The sequence below is a fragment of the Heloderma suspectum genome, chromosome 3 (assembly GCF_057233095.1).
Source record: "Heloderma suspectum isolate Gila_16-S chromosome 3, 16-S_ref, whole genome shotgun sequence".
NCBI classification, from domain to species: domain Eukaryota; kingdom Metazoa; phylum Chordata; class Lepidosauria; order Squamata; family Helodermatidae; genus Heloderma; species Heloderma suspectum.
The window spans coordinates 967353-985617 of NC_139460.1; the positions used below are offsets into that span (position 1 = coordinate 967353).

The following is an 18265-nucleotide window of genomic DNA, read 5'->3' on the forward strand; positions in this document are numbered from 1 at the left end:
CTTGAAAATAGCAAATTTTACCTGTGACTAGCACAAAACCCACTGGACTTAACTGCCTGACATTTGGCAGATTCAGTCAGTTCCATGGGGGCTACCAAGCCTCCAAATTCCATGCATTTATCATACAAACTAAAAAAGTTATGGCCATTTTTGTTTTCCAATGCAAGTCAATGGGAAAATGTTTAAAAAAATGGCAATTAGGACAGCTCAAAATATCCAGGGCACAGCTCAAAAAGTTCTGGGGCCTGCACCCAGGTGGGCCTCGCCCTGGGGGGGCTGGAGTGAACCCTCCGCCCTCCTGAGCCCTCCCCTGTCCGCCCTCCTCAGCTGAGCAAACAGGAGCCCTCTCCGTCTCCTCTGCCCATGGCATTCATGGCTGGGTGAAGTCCATGTCCTGGCAGCTGGGTCCTGTCGGGCGAGGGAGCAGGTCAAGGACAGCAGGCAGGCGGGGGAGAGGGGCCCCTCGAGCCCTTCCCTTCCTCCTCCAGCCCGCCTGGCAGCTTCTCCTGACGATTCCTCCCACCAGGCTACCCGCATTGCCTAGCAGCCTAGTTGCTGCCCAGGAGAGGAAGTCTGGGAGGCGTGCTGAGCTCATCTAGTCTGACCCCACACACACAGACAGACTCTGGCGGGGCCCAAATATCTATGGGTGTGTCTGTTATTGAGTACTGGTACTGGCCCCATCCCAGAGCTTTCACTCTGGAGCCTTGCCTTTTGCGAGGATGCTGCTCAGCCAGCCGCTGGAGCCCCCCCCCCCCCGCAGCCTCCGGGGGCTGCCACTCCGGGTCTTCCCCTCCCGCAGTGCACCACGTGAGTGCTTTCGGGAAATCGTGTGTGTTCATTTTCAGCGTCAGAGATCGAGCGCCAATATTTACCCTTCAGCTCATGCGGCTGGAACGGGCGGGGGTCCCCAGCAGGCGCGGCCACAGCAGAGGAGGCGCACCCCGACGGCTGCGGGCATCCCGCATTCCTCTGGCCCCGCACGTGGGGGAGGCCAAGCATCCGTGGGACCCGGCCCTGGCTGCCCTGCGCCGCGAGCCTCCCCGGCCAGCCCCCGAGAGGGCGCCGCAGCCCCGGGGCCGACCTGGCGGAGTTCCTGGGCGAGCCTCGACGGTGCAACCGCCCCTGGCGCCGGGACACGCCTCCGGCTCTCGCTGTAAGGGGCCGGGCCGTGGGGCCGGGCCGGCAGTCGGGCCGCCTCTCCAGGACCGCGATGCGCGGCGCGCTGGGACTTCTCCTCCTCGCCTGGGCCGCGGAGCCCGCGCTCGCTCGCCCCCTGTGAGCGCCCTGGGGAGGGGGCGCGGGGCGAAGAGGCTCTGCCGCGGCGCGGGGGGCTCAGCTGGGGGGCGGGGACGGAGCTTCGTCAGCCCCCCTGGCGCGGGGAGGGAGGCAAGATGGGGAAGGCCGGACTTCTGACCCCGCACACGCGAGGGGCGCGGCGCGGGCGGGCAGCGGCAGGAAGGGCCCCGACCCCTGCCGAGCGCGCGGCGCGGCTGGCCTCTCTCCCGGGGTCGCCGGGCGCCTTGGCACAGCTCTGCGCTGGCGCCGCGCGGCCCGCGCTGCAGACCCGGGAGCGGCCGCGGCTCTGGGCGCGGAGGGAGCCCGCCGGGCCCTTTCCGGCTCTGGCATCCCCGGCAGGCTGCGCCGCGGCGAACGCGGCAGGGGCGCCGAGGCTGCGGAGCCGGAGAGGCGCGGAGGCGAAGCGCTGACGCGGGCTTTCTCCCGCAGGGGCCGTGAGGGTGGCCAGCCCAGCCGCCCCGGCAGCAGGCGGCGCCATCCGGGCTCCCAGCCGCCGCGCAACGACACAGGTGGGTGGGTGGCCCGGCTGCCTCCCAGGGCGCCGCGCAGTCCGTCCCGGCCGAGCCCTGAGCCCGATCCTTCCTTCCGGGTGAAGGGTCCTGCAGTGGAACTGGCAGGGAGGTCTGGGAAGTTCCTGCCTGTGCGCTGTGCCCGCTCAGCCACGTTTAGTTCCGCCCGTCACTTTCCGTGGTCGGCCTCCCAGCATGGTTGCAGCTCTGCTCAGGTTGCCCCTTTCCTGAGGCCTTCTTACACCGGTGCCATAATGTCTGTCCCGCCGGCTGTGTGCAGGAGTCCCAGCAGCATTTATATGCGGTGGGGGGGCATAGCTCGGTGGCTGCGCTTGCTGGCCTGTCAGGGACCCCTGGTCCAGCCCTCCTCAACTTCTGTAGTCCAGAAGGATCTTGAGGGAGCAAGTGCTGAGAGCACCTCTGCCTGCGGTGGCCCTGGAGACCCAAGCCAGCCAGGACAGGCAGGCTGAGCCGCGCGAGGGGGCAACGGGGCTGGCCCCCGCTGTGCAAGGGAACTTTGTGTGATATTCCCTGCTTCCTCGAACTCCTATGGGAGAGGGCTGTGAGATTTCTGATCCATGGCTTGGATTCTGTGCTAAGGTCACAGAACAAAGGGAAGTTTCCCCTCCTCGTCCCTGCAGCCTCCTGCTACTCTAAAAAGCCTGTCTCGAGCAGGGCAGAGGCAACCTCTGTTGGTCTGGGGGCCAGATTACCCCCCCCAACCAATTGGGGTGTGAGCGGCATGCGAAGGAAGTTGGCCAGGACTTGCAGAGCCTGTCCTGCCAGCCCCAGCCGAGTCCAGGGGAATCTCCACGTTATCTCCGATGTCTGCTAAAACAAAGGGGTTCCCCTTGGCACAGTGTAGCAAATCCCTTATCTCCTTTTGGGGATCAGAGATCACGTGGGGATTCCTCTACCCCCCCAAGGACTGGGAACCTCTGTGGGCTGGAGGTAGCCCTTCCCTGGTCCAGAGGGTGGGGCCCCCTGATCAATGTGGGGGTGCTGGGGGAGGAGCGGGCAGGAAATGTCTCTTCCATGACTCCCTTAGGTTCACTGCTTGAAGGATCCACCTCAATTTGGGGCAGCTCCCCCCCCAGCAGCCTTCCACAGCCCACCTCGCATAGTTCAGGGCCTCCAGGTTTGTCATAGAGCTTGCTACCATCCGGCAGTTACAGCACATGTTGACAAGTGTACTTGCCTGAGATACGTGGCCTCAAATTCCTGTAGAGTCCATGCACGTTTTGGGGGGGGGGGGGGTCCCAAAGACGGCAGGGCTCGAAATGCAAACGTCATTATTTTGACTCTCAGCCTCATGGCAAGCCAGGCCCAGATCACTTTCATGGGGCTTATTGTGATCCAGCCTCCCACCTGCCCCGCCCTGCCCCTCCCTGCCCCGCCCCTTGCAAGCCCTCAGCACTGCTGCCCCTCTCCTTCACTCAGACTCACCTGGCAAGAGCAGTGCGGCCTTTTGGCGGGAGCATGCGCTGGGCCCTGGATGCTGCCACAAGTGACCAGGCACGAGCCGTGGGGAACGTGCTTCCCAAGTAGGGGTGTCAGGAGCTACATTTCCCATGGTTCCCAGCAGCCCTGGCACCGCTGCGACTGCAAGTGCTTGTGACAGCACTGGGGGCCCCTTGGAAGTCTGGCGGGAAGCCCTCCCCGCAGGGACGTTTGGGAAGGAGCATAAGGGCATCAGAGAAGCCCCGCCAGATCATACTCAAGGGGGCGACTCCAGTCCAGCATTCTGCTCCCGCAGTGGCCCACCAGAGGCCCCAGTGGGAAACCCTCGAGCAGGACAGGAGTGCAGTTGCGCCTTGTTCCCCAGCCGTGGAGCGTGCCTCCTGCTCAAGGTGCATTGGTTGGGACATGGAGGGAGGGAGGGATTGGGTCCACCCATATGTGAGGGGAGCTCCACGTGCATGGAGTGGCGGGTGGGGAGGGATCTTGTGCTTTTCTGATTTCACTTTTTCTCCCAGAGCTAGTACGGCGCTGTGCGGATGAGGAAGGGTTTGACGCCATCACGCTGGATGAGAGGGGTATCATGCTCTTCTTCAAAGGTAGCTGGAATATGGGTGCAGCGGGGGGGGGGTGTCAGATACTCACACAGCCTTTCCCAGTGCAGCTCCCTCTTCAGACTTGCTCCTCCCTCCCACGGTGGGGAAGGCGTGGGGAGAGCTTATTTGAGAGGGGAGGGGGGCTAAATGTGTGGCCTGGCAGTCTTGTTCAGAGGCTCAGCTTGGGAGAGAAGCAGGGGTCCTGTGAGGGCTGTGGGGCCTGAGGGCTTGGGCTGGGATCCACACAGTTCTCCTTGGCCGCCCCACCCACCCACCTTCCCTCCCTCCAGGGGACCTTGTCTGGAAGGGCTTCACTGGCACAGCGGAGCCAATCAACGCCTCCTGGCCGGAGATCCAGGGCTCTGTGGATGCTGCACTGCGGATTCACCACCTGGACCACCCTGAGGTCCATGACACCGTCTACCTCTTCCAGGTGTGTGGGACTGAGTCCGGGTCTGCCTCCCCTCTCAGTCTGGGGTGCTGTTTCCCCCCATAACCCTCCTTGGGACGGGACAGGAAGATGACGGCAGTGGCAGTGGTCGTAGCAGCTGGGCTGCACTTTGGTGCTGTGGAGGGGAGGGGTTGCCCCCCCGGGTGGAACTGCAGCAGGGGGAAGGCATGGTGCCAAGGGCCAGGAAGGGCAGGGTGGGGGTGGCCTTTCTCTCTGGCAGAGTGGCCCCCTTGGGCCTGGGGGGTGGCCCATGGGGGCCTCGTGGGAAGTGAGAGGTGTGCTGTCCTCGCCTCCCTTGCAGGGCAAGTGGCTCTGGGCCTATGCCCAAGGCAAGCTGAGGCCTGGCTACCCCCGGCTCATTGGGGAAGAGTTCAAAGGGGTGCCTGGAGACCTGGATGCCGCAGTGGAATGCCACCCCAAGGAATGCACGGCGGAGGCAGTCCTCTTCTTCAAGGGTGAGTTGGATTTCATCCATGCCAGCCAGGAGGAGGGGCAGGCGGAATGGGGGCCATCTCTGACACGCTGCTGTGAAGTGCCGGGGGCTTCCCCTGGGTCCCAGCTGCAGCACTTTCCATGCCTGCAGCAGCAGCTGATGCTACCCTGAGCAATGGGGGATGGCGCAGGTGGAGGAGGAGGGCAGAGCCAGGCAGGAGAAGCAACGAGCCCCTCTGGGGGGCCTGGGAGCCTTGCCTGAGCCTGCTGAGGCGGCATCCCCGCTGGCTGGGCCTTGGCAATGTCGGAAGAGCCCTGAAGCTGGATCAGGCCCAAGGGGCTCCCTCCAGGCCTGCAGCCTGCCTCCCACAATGGCCAGCCAGACGCCCCTGGGACCGAGCGCCTGGGAGCGCAACAGCAGCCTCCTCCCCCTCGTGGCCCCCACCAGCTGGAGCTCAGAGGCCGATGCAGCTTCCGTTACTAGAGATAATGCATAGCCATCGTGAGCAGCAGCCATCCTTCATGAGTTGGCCTCACCCACCTTTAAAGCTGACCGAAGGGGTGGCCATCGTGACATGTTGTGGGGCCAAATGCCAGAGTTTAACTCTGGGCTGCAAGAAGAAGGACTCCCTTTGCTCTGTCCTGAACCTCCCACCCATCAGCTCCATGGGAGGCAGCCTTGGGTTCTAGTGTTACGAGAGAGGGAGAAAACACCTCCCTCTCCATTTTCTCCAAGCGAGGCATCATTTTGCACACCTCCATCATGTCTCCCCTTTCTTTAAGGTAAAAACACATGGCCCTTCTAACCTTTCCTCACTGGGGCAATGCACCAACTCCTTGATCATCTGGATTGCCCTTTCCTGCAGCCCCTGCCCTGATCCATGACAGGAGCACCTCTAATGGCAGCATCCTGGTCATAGAATAGAATCATAGAATAGTAGGGTTGGAAGGGGCCTACAAGGCCATCGGGTCCAACCCCCAGCTCAATGCAGGAATCCAAGTCAGAGCATCCCTGACAGATGGCTGTCCAGCCTCGTCTTGAACGCCTCCAGGGTGGGAGAGCCCACCACCTCCCTAGGGAATGGGTTCCATTGTAATGCTCTAACAGTCAGGAGGTTTTTCCTGATGTTCAGCCGGAATCTGGCTTCCTGTCACTTGAGCCCATGATTCTGTGTCCTGCACTCTGGGATGATCGAGAAGAGATCCTGGCCTTCTTCTCTGGGACAACCTTTCAAGGACTTGAAGAGCGCTATCATATCTCCCCTCAGTCTTCTCTTCTCAAGGCTAAACATGCCCAGTTCTTTCAGTCTGTCTTCGCAGGGCTTTGTTTCCAGTCCCCTGATCATCTTTGTTGCCCTCCTCTGAACCCTCTCCAGCTTCTCTGCATCCTTCTTAAAATGTGGTGCCCAGAACTGGACACAGTACTCCAGATGAGGCCTAACCAGTGCTGAGTAGAGGGGAACTAGTACTTCCCGGGATTTGGAAGCGATGCTTCTATGAATGCAGCCCAAAAGAGCATTTGCCTTTTTTGCAGCCACATCACACTGTTGGCTCATATTCAGCTTGTGATCGACAACAATTCCAAGATCATAACCCCCATCTTGTAACTGTGCATTGGGTTTCTTTTTCCTAGGTGCAGAACTTGGCATTTCTCCCTATTAAATGTCATTCTGTTGTTTTCTGCCCAGAGCTCCAGTCTATCCAGATCACTTAGGTGTTAGCCATCCCAGCCAGTGTTGTGTCATCTGCAGATTGGATCCGCATTCCCTGCACTTCCTCCTCCAAGTCATTCATAAAAATGTTGAAGAGCACTGGGCTCCTGCGGTACCCCACCCGTTACCTCTCCCCAGCTTGAGAAGGTCCCATTGATAAGCACTCTTTGAGTCCGATTCTGTAGCCAACTTTGGATCCACCTGAGAGTTGTTTCGTCTAGCCCACTTTGAGCTAGTTTGCTCATCAGGATATCATGGGGCACTTTGTCGAAAGCTTTGCTGAAGTCAAGGTATATTATGTCCACAGCATTCCCAGAGTCCACAAGGGAGGTGACGTGATCCAAAAATGAGATCAGATTCGTCTGCCAGGATTTGTTCTTGACAAATCTGTGTTGGCTTCGAGGCCCCCTGACCCTCTGCTGGAAAGCGCCAATGAAGGGCGCTCTGCAGCCCCCAAGACGCTGCTCCCACAGCTGGACTGCAGTCTGGGCAGTGACATCAGACACTGCCTCACACTGGCCTGGTTCGCACATAATGGCAGCCCGAGAGCTGTTCAAACTAGGGGTTATCCAGGCTGTGCCAGAGTGGGCGAGCAGGCAGCCTACCATGCACTCACCACTTCCACTTGGCACCACTTCCCATATTAAGTTCCTGGGTTGTTCGTTGCAACGTCCAAACCTAGAACTCTGCATTGTTGAGGGACAAACAACCAAGAGTTTAACTCAACAACTTCTCATGGGTTAAAACTCTGGGATAAAGAGTCCATGATTTGGTTTCACCGCAGACCAGGTCACTAAGTCCAAATATTTGTCCACCTACCCCAGTATTGTTGACATGGACTGGCTGCCGTGGCTGTCCATGGTTTTGCGGCAGGGGTTTTTCCAGTTCTACCTGGAGATCCTGCTGGGGCTTGAACCTGGAATCTTCTGTTGCAAAGCTGGAGCTCTACCACTGAGCCGCTGAGCCATGGCCCCTCCAGTACAAAGTGATATTGGCAGAACTGTTATGGCTTCCCCCAAAGAATGAATCTATCTATCTATCTATCTATCTATCTATCTATCTATCTATCTATCTATCTATCTATCATCTATCACATTTATATCCCACCTTTTTTCCTCCTTAAGAAACCCAAGGGGGCATACATAATCCTTCTCCTCCTCCATTTTATCCTCACAACAACAACCCTGTGAGGTAGGTTGAGCTGAGAGTCTGTGACTGGCCCAAAGTCACCCAGTGAGCTTCCATGGCCGAGTGGGGACTAGAACCTGGATCTCCCGGCTCTCAGTCCAACACTCTAGCCACTACACCACACGGCTCTCTAGGGAGTTGTAGACTGGTTGAATGAGGTTATCAGAATTCTGTTAAGAGGTTGCTAGCCACCTCCTCCCCCTGGAAATAGCTCCAGGAGTAGGAACTACAGTGAAGCCAGTTTAAGTCTGTGATGTAGACTGGTGTGGAAGCCCTCCATAGGGTAGGAGGCCAGTTTCAAGCACCACAGCCCTGAGCCAATCTTGTTGTTAGCCCTTCCTATGATGTTCCTGTCTCCTAGCTGAGCAGACCAGCTCAGACCAGAGGAAGCTGTTCCAGCTGGTCTATGGGCTATACAAGCAAGCAAGCTCCCAGAGAGTGAGCGATCAGAGTGAGCAAAAAGAGCGAGCAAACAAAAGTTCGGCAGGAGAGGTCAACGGGGAGGTCCCTAACAATGTTTTTTAAAATTTCTTGTAACACACACCAGTGAGACAGGGTTAGAGCAATGTGACAATGGAACCAATTACCTGGGGAGGTGGTGGGTTCTCCCACACTGGAGGCCTTCAAGACGAGGCTGGACAGCCAACTGTCAGGGATGCTCTGACCTGGATTCCTGCATTGAGCAGGGGGTTGGACTCGATGGCCTTGTGGGCCCCTTCCAACCCTACTATTCTATGATTGTATGATAGGTCTGGACAATAAAGCCTGGTCTGTAGAAATAATAAAGAGGAACTATGACCAAGAGGTTCACCTGGGAGGTGGCTGGTCGGCTGAGCTGACCTGTACCCCTGTGGTGGAGAGTGCGGACAAGAGGCCGCTGCCTTGGAGAGGAAGGAATACTTAGTGAGACATATAAAGGCTGTAAGAAAAGCCCTAGAGAAGAGAACCATAAAACCATGGAACAGTAGGGTTGGAAGGGGCCTACAAAACCATCTGGCACTTCACCCATCCTCCATGATTTCTGAAAGATAGTAGACAATGGTTCTGAGACCTCTTCTGCCAGTTCCTTTATGACTCTAGGATGCAGCTCATCTGGCCCTGGAGATTTGAACTCATTCAAAGTAATGAGGTGTTCCTTGACCATATGCCTATCGATCTCAAGCTGCAATCCTGCCCCTTCAGCCTGCACTTCGCCTTTGCCAGGGGGGTCATAGACCCTCTTTTGGGAGAAGACTGAGCCAAAGTAGGAACTGAGCACCTCTGCCTTTTCTTTGTCAGCTGTGATCGTTTTGCCATCCTTATTTAATAGCTGAACTACCATTTCTCTCCTCTGCCTTTCACTATGCACGTAGCTGAAGAAAGCCTTTTTGCTGCTTTTAGCCTCCCTAAAAGCCCCTCTCACCTGTGCAAAACACCAGGGGTGGGGAGGAGGAGGCAGCCCCCGACACCCGCCCTTGCTCGACCCTTTCTCCCGCAGGTGCCACGATCCTCTCCTATGACTTGAAAACTGGGGAGGTGAAGCAGCGCCTCTGGCCGGCTGTCTCCAACTGCTCCGCTGCCGTGCGGTGGCTGGAGCGCTACTTCTGCTTCCAGGGTGCCCGCTTCTGGCGCTTTGACCCTGTCACGGGCGAGGTGCCCCCCCACTACCCACGGGACACCAGGGACTACTTCATGCGCTGCCCTGGACGAGGTGAGCCCATGGCATTGCAGGAGTTCGGGGAGTGAGGGTCTTGGTCCCAGACTGAGGCTCTGAGTTTCTTGCTTTACGACTTCTAGCATGTCGCTGCACCTCCGGGGCCGGGGGATGGGCGCCCCCCTGTCTCCCTGGTCGGATCAGTCTGGCCCCATCCTAGCCGTGGCGGCTCTTTGGAGTGTGGGGAAGGCGGGCTCCTCAGGTGGCGCGGCCTCTGGCCTCTCCCCGGGGGATCGGGATGTCTCTGGAAGCTCCTCACCTGGAGTGCCCCTCTGTACCCTCTTTCCATGAACCCTGGCAGGCCACGGGCACGAGACACAGAGCAACGCCACCCTCAGGGCTCTCATGGACCGCTGCAGCGGACACCCGTTCCAGGCCTTCTCCTCAGATGACTCTGGGAGAACATATGCCTTCCGTGGTAACTGTGTCTGGCCTGCTTGCTGTGGGAGGGAGGCATTTCGTGTGGGAGGGTCAGAGAGAGGGACAAGGGGGGCAGTGGGATGCAGCCATTTTCTCCAGCTGAGACACCCCCCCCCCCGGGCACAGCCTAAGATAGGCAGGCGAGGTGTTCATGGGGCCTCCCATTCTCATCGGTGGGGGAGTCTGCACATGGCTGGGCCCCTCAGAATGAGAATCCCGGGGCACTTGCTGAGCAGGGGTGCAGGGTGGGGGGAGATGAAGCTGCTGCCCCCCACCTGTGCAGCTGGATGCCCTGTGGGTGCCGCAGCTGCTGTCTCTTCTTCTTTCTCCTCCTCCTCTTCACGGCAGGGGGGCAATACTTCCGCGTGGACTCTGGGCGGGACGGATGGCACTCCTGGCCTCTCAACCACACCTGGAAGGGGCTGGCGGGGGAGGTGGATGCTGCTTTCAGCTGGGAGGACAAGCTCTACCTGATCCAGGTGTGCGCCTGGGGAGGGAGAGGCAGGAGCATGGGGGTCTCCTCTGGGTCTGCGTAGGGGGGCAGGGATCCTGCTAGTGACGCTTGCAAGTTTGAAAGTTCACTGTGTGGCCAGAGAGATGCTTCTCCCAAGAGGGCAGGAAGGTGCCTTCTTACGCTCAGACTCCCCAGCACGTCCCACTGGGGGGAGTGTGCTGTGTCGGCCAGATCCACACTGTTTCAGGGCAGGGGCCAGCCACCAGCTGGTGGAGCGGGGGCTTTCTCTTCCCGCACCCTGCCCATATTGAGAATAAAATGGACCGGGGGGGGGGGGGCTCCAGGTGGAGCAGCTGGCCATGGGGTTCTGGCTGGCAGCCAGCAGAAGCAGCTAGTGCGTGGGGTGGATGGCGGTCTTGAGGCAGGCAGGGGGCGGTGTGGTTGTCCCACAGGTCACCTGAGCAGAACTCTGGGATGCCCTGGCCTCCTGCCCTTCCCAACCCCCAGGAAGGCGACAGACCCACAGCCTGCCTTGGCTGCCTGCCCCCGGCTGAGCCGCAGCAGCTCCTAGGATGCCAGAGGTTCTTTCCACCTTTCTCTCCCACCGCCTGCACGCCCCTTGGGCAGGGCCCCTGGTTGCTCCCACAGGAGGCGGCACAGGGCACGTGTGGGGTTTCAAGGACCAGGACCCAGTGGCGGGGCTCAGGTGAAGGGCACGTCCTAGGTCCCTCACTGCCCTCCCCCGTTGCTCCTGGCCTACAGGGCCCCCAAGTGACGATCTACCGAGCCAGCCAGGGCTACAGCCGTGTGGAGGGCTACCCCCGGGCACTGCAGGAGGAACTGGGGGTGGCGGAAGCTGATGCTGCCTTCAGTTGCCCTCACTCCCAGGAGGCCTACATCATCCAAGGTACTCAACGGGTGTGGGCGGGAGGAGGGGAGCTGGAGGGGTTCCCCCCTGGCCAGAGGGATACTCCTGCCTTGGGCATCCCGTTCCCCCTAACCCCGGAGGAATGGGGATTACACAGTGCTGAGGGAAAGGTTGCCCATGCGTGCTCATGGGCACGGTCTTCCTCAGGCAAACCCTGGCATTGGACATATGTTCTGGGGCTAAGCCCTGGTTCAAGTGAAGCCATCTGTTTGGGAACCAGGACTGCCAGGTTTACCGTTCAGATGTAGGAAAGCAAGTGCGGGTGCGTGTATATATGACAGTGAGAGCGAGCTGAATGGGCTAAGGAGCATGAGAGCGAGAGGGCAGGCGAGAGCAAGTCTCTAGGGGACGGGAGCATTGCAGGGGCTTGGGGGGGTTGTCTGGGCAGGCAAGGCTGGGCTCCCTCCCTTGCCCTGTTGTGATGTGGGTCCAGCACAGCCTGGCGTGCTTTTGTTCCAGGGGAGCAGAGGGCTGGGCAGGGCAGGATGCAGCTCCAGCCCCCAGCACAGGTGGGCTCCTGGACCTGACATGATTCCGCCCCCCCACAGGAAGCCACGTCAGGCGTGTGGAGCTGCAGCACAGCCCTCGTCGCCTCGGACCAGCACTGCGCATCCCCCATGACCACGTGGATAGCTCTCTGTGTACCGCCATGGGGGTGTTCCTTTTCCACGGAGCCAACTTCCACCATTACGGTGACATGGCCCAGCTCACAGAGGCCGAGGCCCCGGCGCCTGCCCAGAACACTGCTGCTGCCTTTTTCAGATGCCCTCAGGCGGGGGTGGGCGGTGCTCCCCAGTACCCCCCTCACCACGGATGAGGAGCACCCTTCCCCAACGGCCTGGTACCATGTGGAGGCCGACCTGTGCCCGCCCTACTCCCACCCCCGATGGAGCCAATAAACCCCTTGCTGGTTACCCAGTGGTGCTCTGCGCCTGAGGTCTGCTTTTGTGTGCGCTGGGGTCTTACGCTGCGTGCAAGAAAGGGGGTCAACTCTGAAATGGGCAGAGCTCGACCCAAGAGAGTCGGCAGCCATGCTTGGCAAAAGGGATGGCTCTTTTGGCCCCCTTTGGCGGCTGCCACGGAATCCGGGCTGGGGCAGGTGTGCGTGGGAAAGAAGTCTCTGTGCCTGGCCACGGGGGTCAGGGAAATGACACTTTATTAGGAGGCCTTGGACCAGCACACCCGCTCTCTCTCCGCAGGGCTCAGCCAAAGATGCAGACGGTGCCCGAGGCCAGGCGGTGGCGGTACTCGTGCAGCAGGCTGGCGGCCGCCGGGAAGCTGCTCTTCATGTCCAGCTTCCCGGGCACCACGAGGAGGGTGACGCCGGGGCCCAGCCCTTCCCCCAGCTTCTGCAGCATGCGGCGGGCGAGGTAGCCGGAGGCGTGGGCCGGCTCGGCCTCCAGGCGGGCGTAGACCTCGGGCGGCGGGTTGGGCAGCTTCCACTCCAGCTCCCCGATCAGCTGGCGGGTGCGCGTGCGGTCCAGGGCCGAGGGGCTCTCCCCGTAGCAGGCCACCAGGCGGAGCCCCGTGGGTGCCTGCCCGGCCACGAAGCGGCCCTGGGCCAGCACGCCCGGGCCCTCCGCCTCCGCCGCCTCCGCCCGCCAGGCCATCACGGCCCAGCACAGCCAGTCGTAGTTCTGCTCCAGCTTCCGCAGGACGCCGGCCGCCAGCTCGGCCAAGTCCTCCTCCTCCGCCGCCGCCAGGGCCTGGTCCACGTCCTCCTGGGCCTGCGGGCGGAAGTAGCCGGCGCAGCGGGCCAGCGCCTCCTGGGCGCGCGCGTGAAGGGCGGCCACGCGCTCGGCCCACGCGCCCAGCAGCAGGGCCGGGTCGCGCTGGCTCAGCCCGGCCTCGGCCAGCAGGCACAGCAGGCCGGCGCCCAGCACCGCGTTCAGCCGCCGGCACAGGCGCGCCATCTCGGGGCGGCGCGGGCGCAGCTGCTCGGCCGCCTGCTCCAGCAGGGGGCGCCGCCGGGCCACCACGGCGCTGCCCTGCACGCGGCGCCCGAGCGCCAGCAGGCGGCGCTCCAGCTCGTCGCGCGCGCAGCGCCGCAGGAACAGCTCCGTCTCGCGCGCGGCGTGGGCGGCGCCGGCGCGCGCGGCCAGGCACAGCTGCGCGAGGGCCGCGGCCACGCAGTCCTCGCAGGCGCCCAGCTCGCCGTCCTCCAGCAGCCCCGGCCCGCCGGCCAGCTCGCGCTCCAGCAGCTCCAGCTCCCCGCGCACGAAGGCCAGCTCCTCCGGGGCGGCGGACCCGCGCAGCTGGGCCACCACGCCCTGCGCCAGCGCGCGCAGCGCCTGCAGGAACCCGGCCGGCTCCAGGCGCTGGGCGAAGAGCGCCATGCCCGCCTGCAACGAGAGGGCGGCGAGGGGGCTCAGGCGCCGCGCTCGGGCGCCCGGCCAGCAGCGGGGCAGGGCGGCCCTCGGCCTCCCGCTCCCCCCGGCCGGAGGGCGGGCTGGGGCCGCCGCCGCCGCGGGAGCCTTGCTCCGCTGCGCTCGGGCCGGGCCGGAGCGAGCGCAGCACGGAGCGCGGCGCTGGCTCGGAGAACGAGCCGAGCGCGTGGGCGGCGCCCGGCCGGGCAGCGCAGAGGGGAGCCGCAGCTCGGGTGGAGCCCTGCGCCCCGGGACCCTGCTCGGGAGGAGGACGCGGGGCCCCGCTGGTGGCCGCGCGTGGCGCCTGCGCCGCCCCTGGGCGGGGAGGGAACGCGGCCGGAGTTGCGATGGGTGGTCCGTGGGATGCTCGGGCCGGGCGAGGCGGGCTGGGTTCTCCTGCGCCCCCGGCCTTCCTCGGGCCCAGCGCGGCTTGAGGGCCCCGCGCTGCCCAGCGCGTGGGAGGGGAGAGCGGCTCGGGCGCTGGCTGCCAGCGTCGGCGCCGCCTCCGCCGGCCCCGGCCGGCTGCCCTCCAGGGCCGTGAAGGGCGCGCGGCGCGGAGCTGGGGCCTCCCTGGCGCCGCCTCTCCAAGGGCGCCGGCAGGGGCGGGAGCCTCGGGAGGGGCTGGTGGCGCGGGCGCCCGGCCCGGCCCGGCCCGGCCTCGCCCCCTGGGCGCGCGGGGTGGGGAGCGGGCCTCGCGGAAGAGCACAGCCGAGCAGCAGCCCAGGCGGCTGCGCGGCAGGGCCCTGCGAAGGGGCAGCGCGCTTGGCGTCCTGCCCCAGCGCCCCCATCCCTGGGGGTGGGCGGAAGTATTGGCCTGCGCCGAGCCAGACTGGCAGGCCGCCTGGTGCAGGCGGGCTGGCAAGGAAAGAGCCCTGGGGGCGGCCGGGGGGGGGGGATCATGTCGCCAGTCCACAGGCACTGAGCAGCTGCTCCCTCCCTTCTTTGCCACTGATTTTGGCAAGGGAAAAGATGGAAGCTGCGGCACTCCCAGGGGGCCTCCGGTAAAATCCTGTGAACACAGTGGCCTGATAAACACCTCACCTGGAAGCACCCGGCCCCAGCGCTCGCGCTTCCATTCTGCTCGGCCCAAAGGGCCACGTGTGACGCTGGCTTGGGGGCAGGGGCTCTGCGTGCACTCGTGCATGCATGCGCACCCGCAGGCCCCGTGCAGGCCACTCACTCCTTGCTGCCAGCTGCAGCAGGGAATGAGCCACCTCTATCAGGATCTCGGGGGGGGGGGAGCAGAGTACATGCAGCAGGGGAATTGACAGCCATGGGGGGCTTCAGGCCCCCAGAGGGGGCTGCCTTTTGGAGAGCCACACACGGGGCCTGGGCTACAGTTTGTATACCCCTGCTTTGACCCTGCACCAATAAAAGCGGGACCCAGAGAACAAAAGGTCACTTCTTGGCCTGCTTTGGACCCCTTTTCCTCTGGAGCCAAAGGGGGGTGGGTTGGGGACCCTCCCCCCCATCTCGTGTTGGTAGCATAGAGGACAGCAGTGGGTCCTTTCCTGCCTCCCCCTGCCCCCCCATGTAGGCTGAGCCCTGGTCCCAGAGCAGTCCATGGCCGCCCATCCTCTGCAGAAAGAGGGTGCACGCCCGAGCTGCCCTGCCCTGCCCTGCCCCACTTTTTCTGTACCTGACCGCACAGGAGTGTCCACAGAGCTGCCTCCTCTTGCAAGTTCTCTGCCTGGAATGAGGCACCTGCTTGAGGCTGTCGTGTCCCATGATAAGCCCCCAGCCTTATCTTGGCCCCACCTGTGGCACGTGAGCCAGCATCCTGCCTTGGCCACGCTCAGCCTTGCCCTCTGCTACTGCTGCTGGGCTGTGAGCAAGTGTCTGGATGGAACAATGCTCCCCCCCCCCCGAAGCTGGTAACTTATTTTCTGACCTCCACTCTGCAGCAAACACCATGGATGGCGCATGGTAAAGAGACCATGCTGTTTTTATCTCCTCTTGCTTGTTGTTTTTGATGGTGTTTTCTGTACTTGCTTTTATATGGTATTCGTATATTGTTATTGTTAGTTGCATTGGGTGGTTAGTGTGGAAAGGCAGGGCATAAATTTAAACAAAGAAACAGGAGAACCCTTGCAGAAGCCACTCACCTGCTCTTGGCCTCAGTCACTGGCCTCAGTGTAAAATGGGTGATTGGCCAGGCTATATCAAGCTAGTCAGGACAGGCCTCAGTGATCAATGAGGGAGTTCTCACTGATTAAACCACTATTTCAGTGGGTCAAGGGGTCCTTGGCCAGACATGGAATGCACATGGTTTTGTTAATTCCATTCAGTTTATTAGCCGTTTGGCCCAGTCCTTGGAGAATGGTAAGCGTCCCCAGGTTGGCTTTAAAAACTATCTTGATATATTTTTAATACCCTCTACAATAATCAGAGCAAACTATTTTGAAAATGCAGGGAGCTTTTCACTCTGGTAAAATCAGCTTATTTTGTTTCTTCCAAACAGTTAATCATTTAACAGTTGAAATAATTATGAAACTGTGTTCATAATCCTGAAGGGACCGAGGAGCCTCAAATGTTGTAGCCTTTCCTCGTAGGGGAGTTGCTCCAGCCCCTTGATCATTTTGATTACTCCTTTCCACACCTTTTCCAGCTCTATGATACCATTTTTGAGGTGCAGAGACCAGAACTGTACAGAGTATTCCAAGTGTAGTCGCCTCATAGATTTGTATAAGGCAGTATGGTCTTGGCAGTTATTTTTTTAAATTCAGTTTCTAATTATGCCCAACATAGAATTTGCCTTTTTCCTAGGAGCCGCACACTGAGATGAAGCTGGGATTTTTTGCCCCAATGTGCATCACATTACACTTGCCTACACTGAACTGCATTTGCCATTTGGATGCCCATTCTCCCAGTTTGGAGAGGTCCTTTTGGAGCCCTTCGCAATCCCTGTATGTTCTAACCATCCCAAATAATTGGGTGTCATCAGCAAACTTGGCCACTTCACTGCTCACCCATAGCCCCAGATAATTTATGAATGAGTAAAAAAAAGCTCCAAAAAAGCTACAGATCCTGGAGTGACGTTGTTTACATCCAGTAGCGTGGTGGTAAATGTGGCACTGCAACCTTTCATTATGATAGTCCCGTCGCCACGCACCTCAAGGAGAGGCCAAAAATGCAGGCAGCTGTGTGGATCACTATCAACAAACTATTTCCAGCAGCTTTCAACTCCATCAGGAGAAGGTCTGTGGTAAAGCTAAGGGGTCTTGATTGCCCATTCCAGACCAAGCAACCCCAAAATACTTTGCATTAGAACAGGGAACACTATATTGCTGGGAAAGTTCATCCCCTCCCCACAGCTACTGAGAGAATTGCAGCTAAACTCAGAGGGAATAGGGAATTCTGAGGGGGTGGGGGCAGAAGACGTCAGTGTCCCTGCTAATAAAAAAGTGGTGGTGCTGTGTCCTTGCGGCTCCTGGCACCACTACACCAATGTTTACATCCCTTCATCACAAGAATTGTCCATTTGTTCATGCTTTCTGCTTCATGTCTTTTAATCCGTTCCGATCCATAAGAGAACCTCTCCTCTTCGCTGATGCCTGTTATCAGGAGCCTTTTCTGAATGACTTTGTCAAAAACCTTTTGGAAGTCCCAGTAAACAATGTCTCCCGGATCACCCTTGTCCACATGTTTATTAACACTAGCAAAGAACTGTTAAAAGTTAATGAGACAGGACTGACCTTTGTGGAAGCCATGCTGATTCTTCTTTAGCAAGACTTGTCCTATATCAGGAGTGCACAACTTTTGGGCCCCAAATATCCCGTACAATATTGGTAGGGGTGGGGGAGGCTGCTTTGGGGCCCCTGGGGAGAGGAGGAGAAGAAAGCAGAATAGAAGCAGACGCCCCCTTGGTGGCAGGGCGTGGGAATTCGGCAGCAGGGCATGCAAGCTGCACAACACGTGTCCGGAAGCTGCAGGTTGTGCATCCCTGTTCTATATACTTGATAGCTTTATCTTTTAGCCTGTGTTTTGTCTTCTATTCACTGGAGGTTAACAACAGAGTTTCAGTCTGTTTCCTGTCTCCTAGTTGAGCAGAGCAGAGGGAGCTGCTCCATCTGGTCTAGGGACCAAACAAGCAAGCAAGCTCCCAGAGAGAGAGCGATCAGAGCGAGCGAACAGGAATTCGGCAGGGGAGGTCAAGGGGGAGGCCCCTAACATTTTTTTTTTCGTTTTTAAAAAAAATATTTTTCTTGTAACACGCACTTCTATACCAGTGGGACTGTGTTTTTAACCTCCAGGGAATAGAGGACAAAGCACAGGCTATTCTAGTACAATCAGAAAGCCAGAAACATAAAGGGAATAGAGACTATGGAAAGAGACTCTCCAGTGGTGGTGACCTGCAAGGTGTGTGCCATGTTTGTTTTCTTGCCTGAGTTCAACATGGCCTACACCTGCAACAAGTGCAAGTTGATCACGCTGTTGGGACAAAAGGTAAGAGGACTGGAGTGGCGACTGTCGACCCTCCAGGGAATCGGAGAACACGAGTTCTTGGACAGAACGGTGGAACTACAGCATCAAAGTGACGAACAGAAGCCAGAAGAGGAAAATGCTGAGACAAGGAAAAATGAAGTAGAGGATACTCCTTGGAAAAGGGTGACAATTAGGAGCAGAAGAACTGGAAGCCAATCTACACTGGCTTGTGTAATTAGGGAAATTATGTTATTGTGTAATTAGGGAAATTATGACCTGATAGGTATAACTGAGACTTGATGGGATGACTCTCATGACTGGAATACAGCAATTG

The 18265-nt window shown here is 59.7% G+C and overlaps 2 protein-coding genes across 4 annotated transcripts; one reads left to right on the forward strand and one right to left on the reverse strand.

Annotated features, from left to right (window-relative positions):
* Positions 1-858: 858 nt before the first annotated feature.
* HPX (hemopexin) lies at positions 859-12058 on the forward strand. 3 transcript variants are annotated; one of them, XM_084842146.1, is made up of 11 exons: positions 1188-1278; positions 1729-1808; positions 2857-2946; positions 3785-3865; positions 4153-4295; positions 4615-4768; positions 9123-9335; positions 9640-9756; positions 10107-10237; positions 10975-11119; positions 11689-12058. In XM_084842146.1, exons 1-11 carry the CDS (start codon positions 1214-1216, stop codon positions 11955-11957), a joined length of 1488 nt encoding a protein of 495 aa, XP_084698272.1. In that variant the 5' UTR covers positions 1188-1213; the 3' UTR covers positions 11958-12058. The 3 variants fall into 3 exon arrangements, with proteins under 3 accessions (XP_084698271.1, XP_084698272.1, XP_084698273.1); XM_084842145.1 differs by lacking the exons at positions 1188-1278; positions 1729-1808 and adding an exon at positions 859-1156; XM_084842147.1 differs by lacking the exon at positions 2857-2946.
* A 220-nt stretch (positions 12059-12278) lies between these two features.
* LOC146349161 (uncharacterized) lies at positions 12279-14588 on the reverse strand. The gene is made up of 2 exons (XM_084841558.1): positions 14548-14588; positions 12279-13482 (listed from the first exon to the last, which is right to left on the reverse strand). Exon 2 carries the CDS (start codon positions 13474-13476, stop codon positions 12343-12345), a length of 1134 nt encoding a protein of 377 aa, XP_084697684.1. The 5' UTR covers positions 13477-13482; positions 14548-14588; the 3' UTR covers positions 12279-12342.
* Between the last annotated feature and the right edge of the window lie 3677 nt (positions 14589-18265).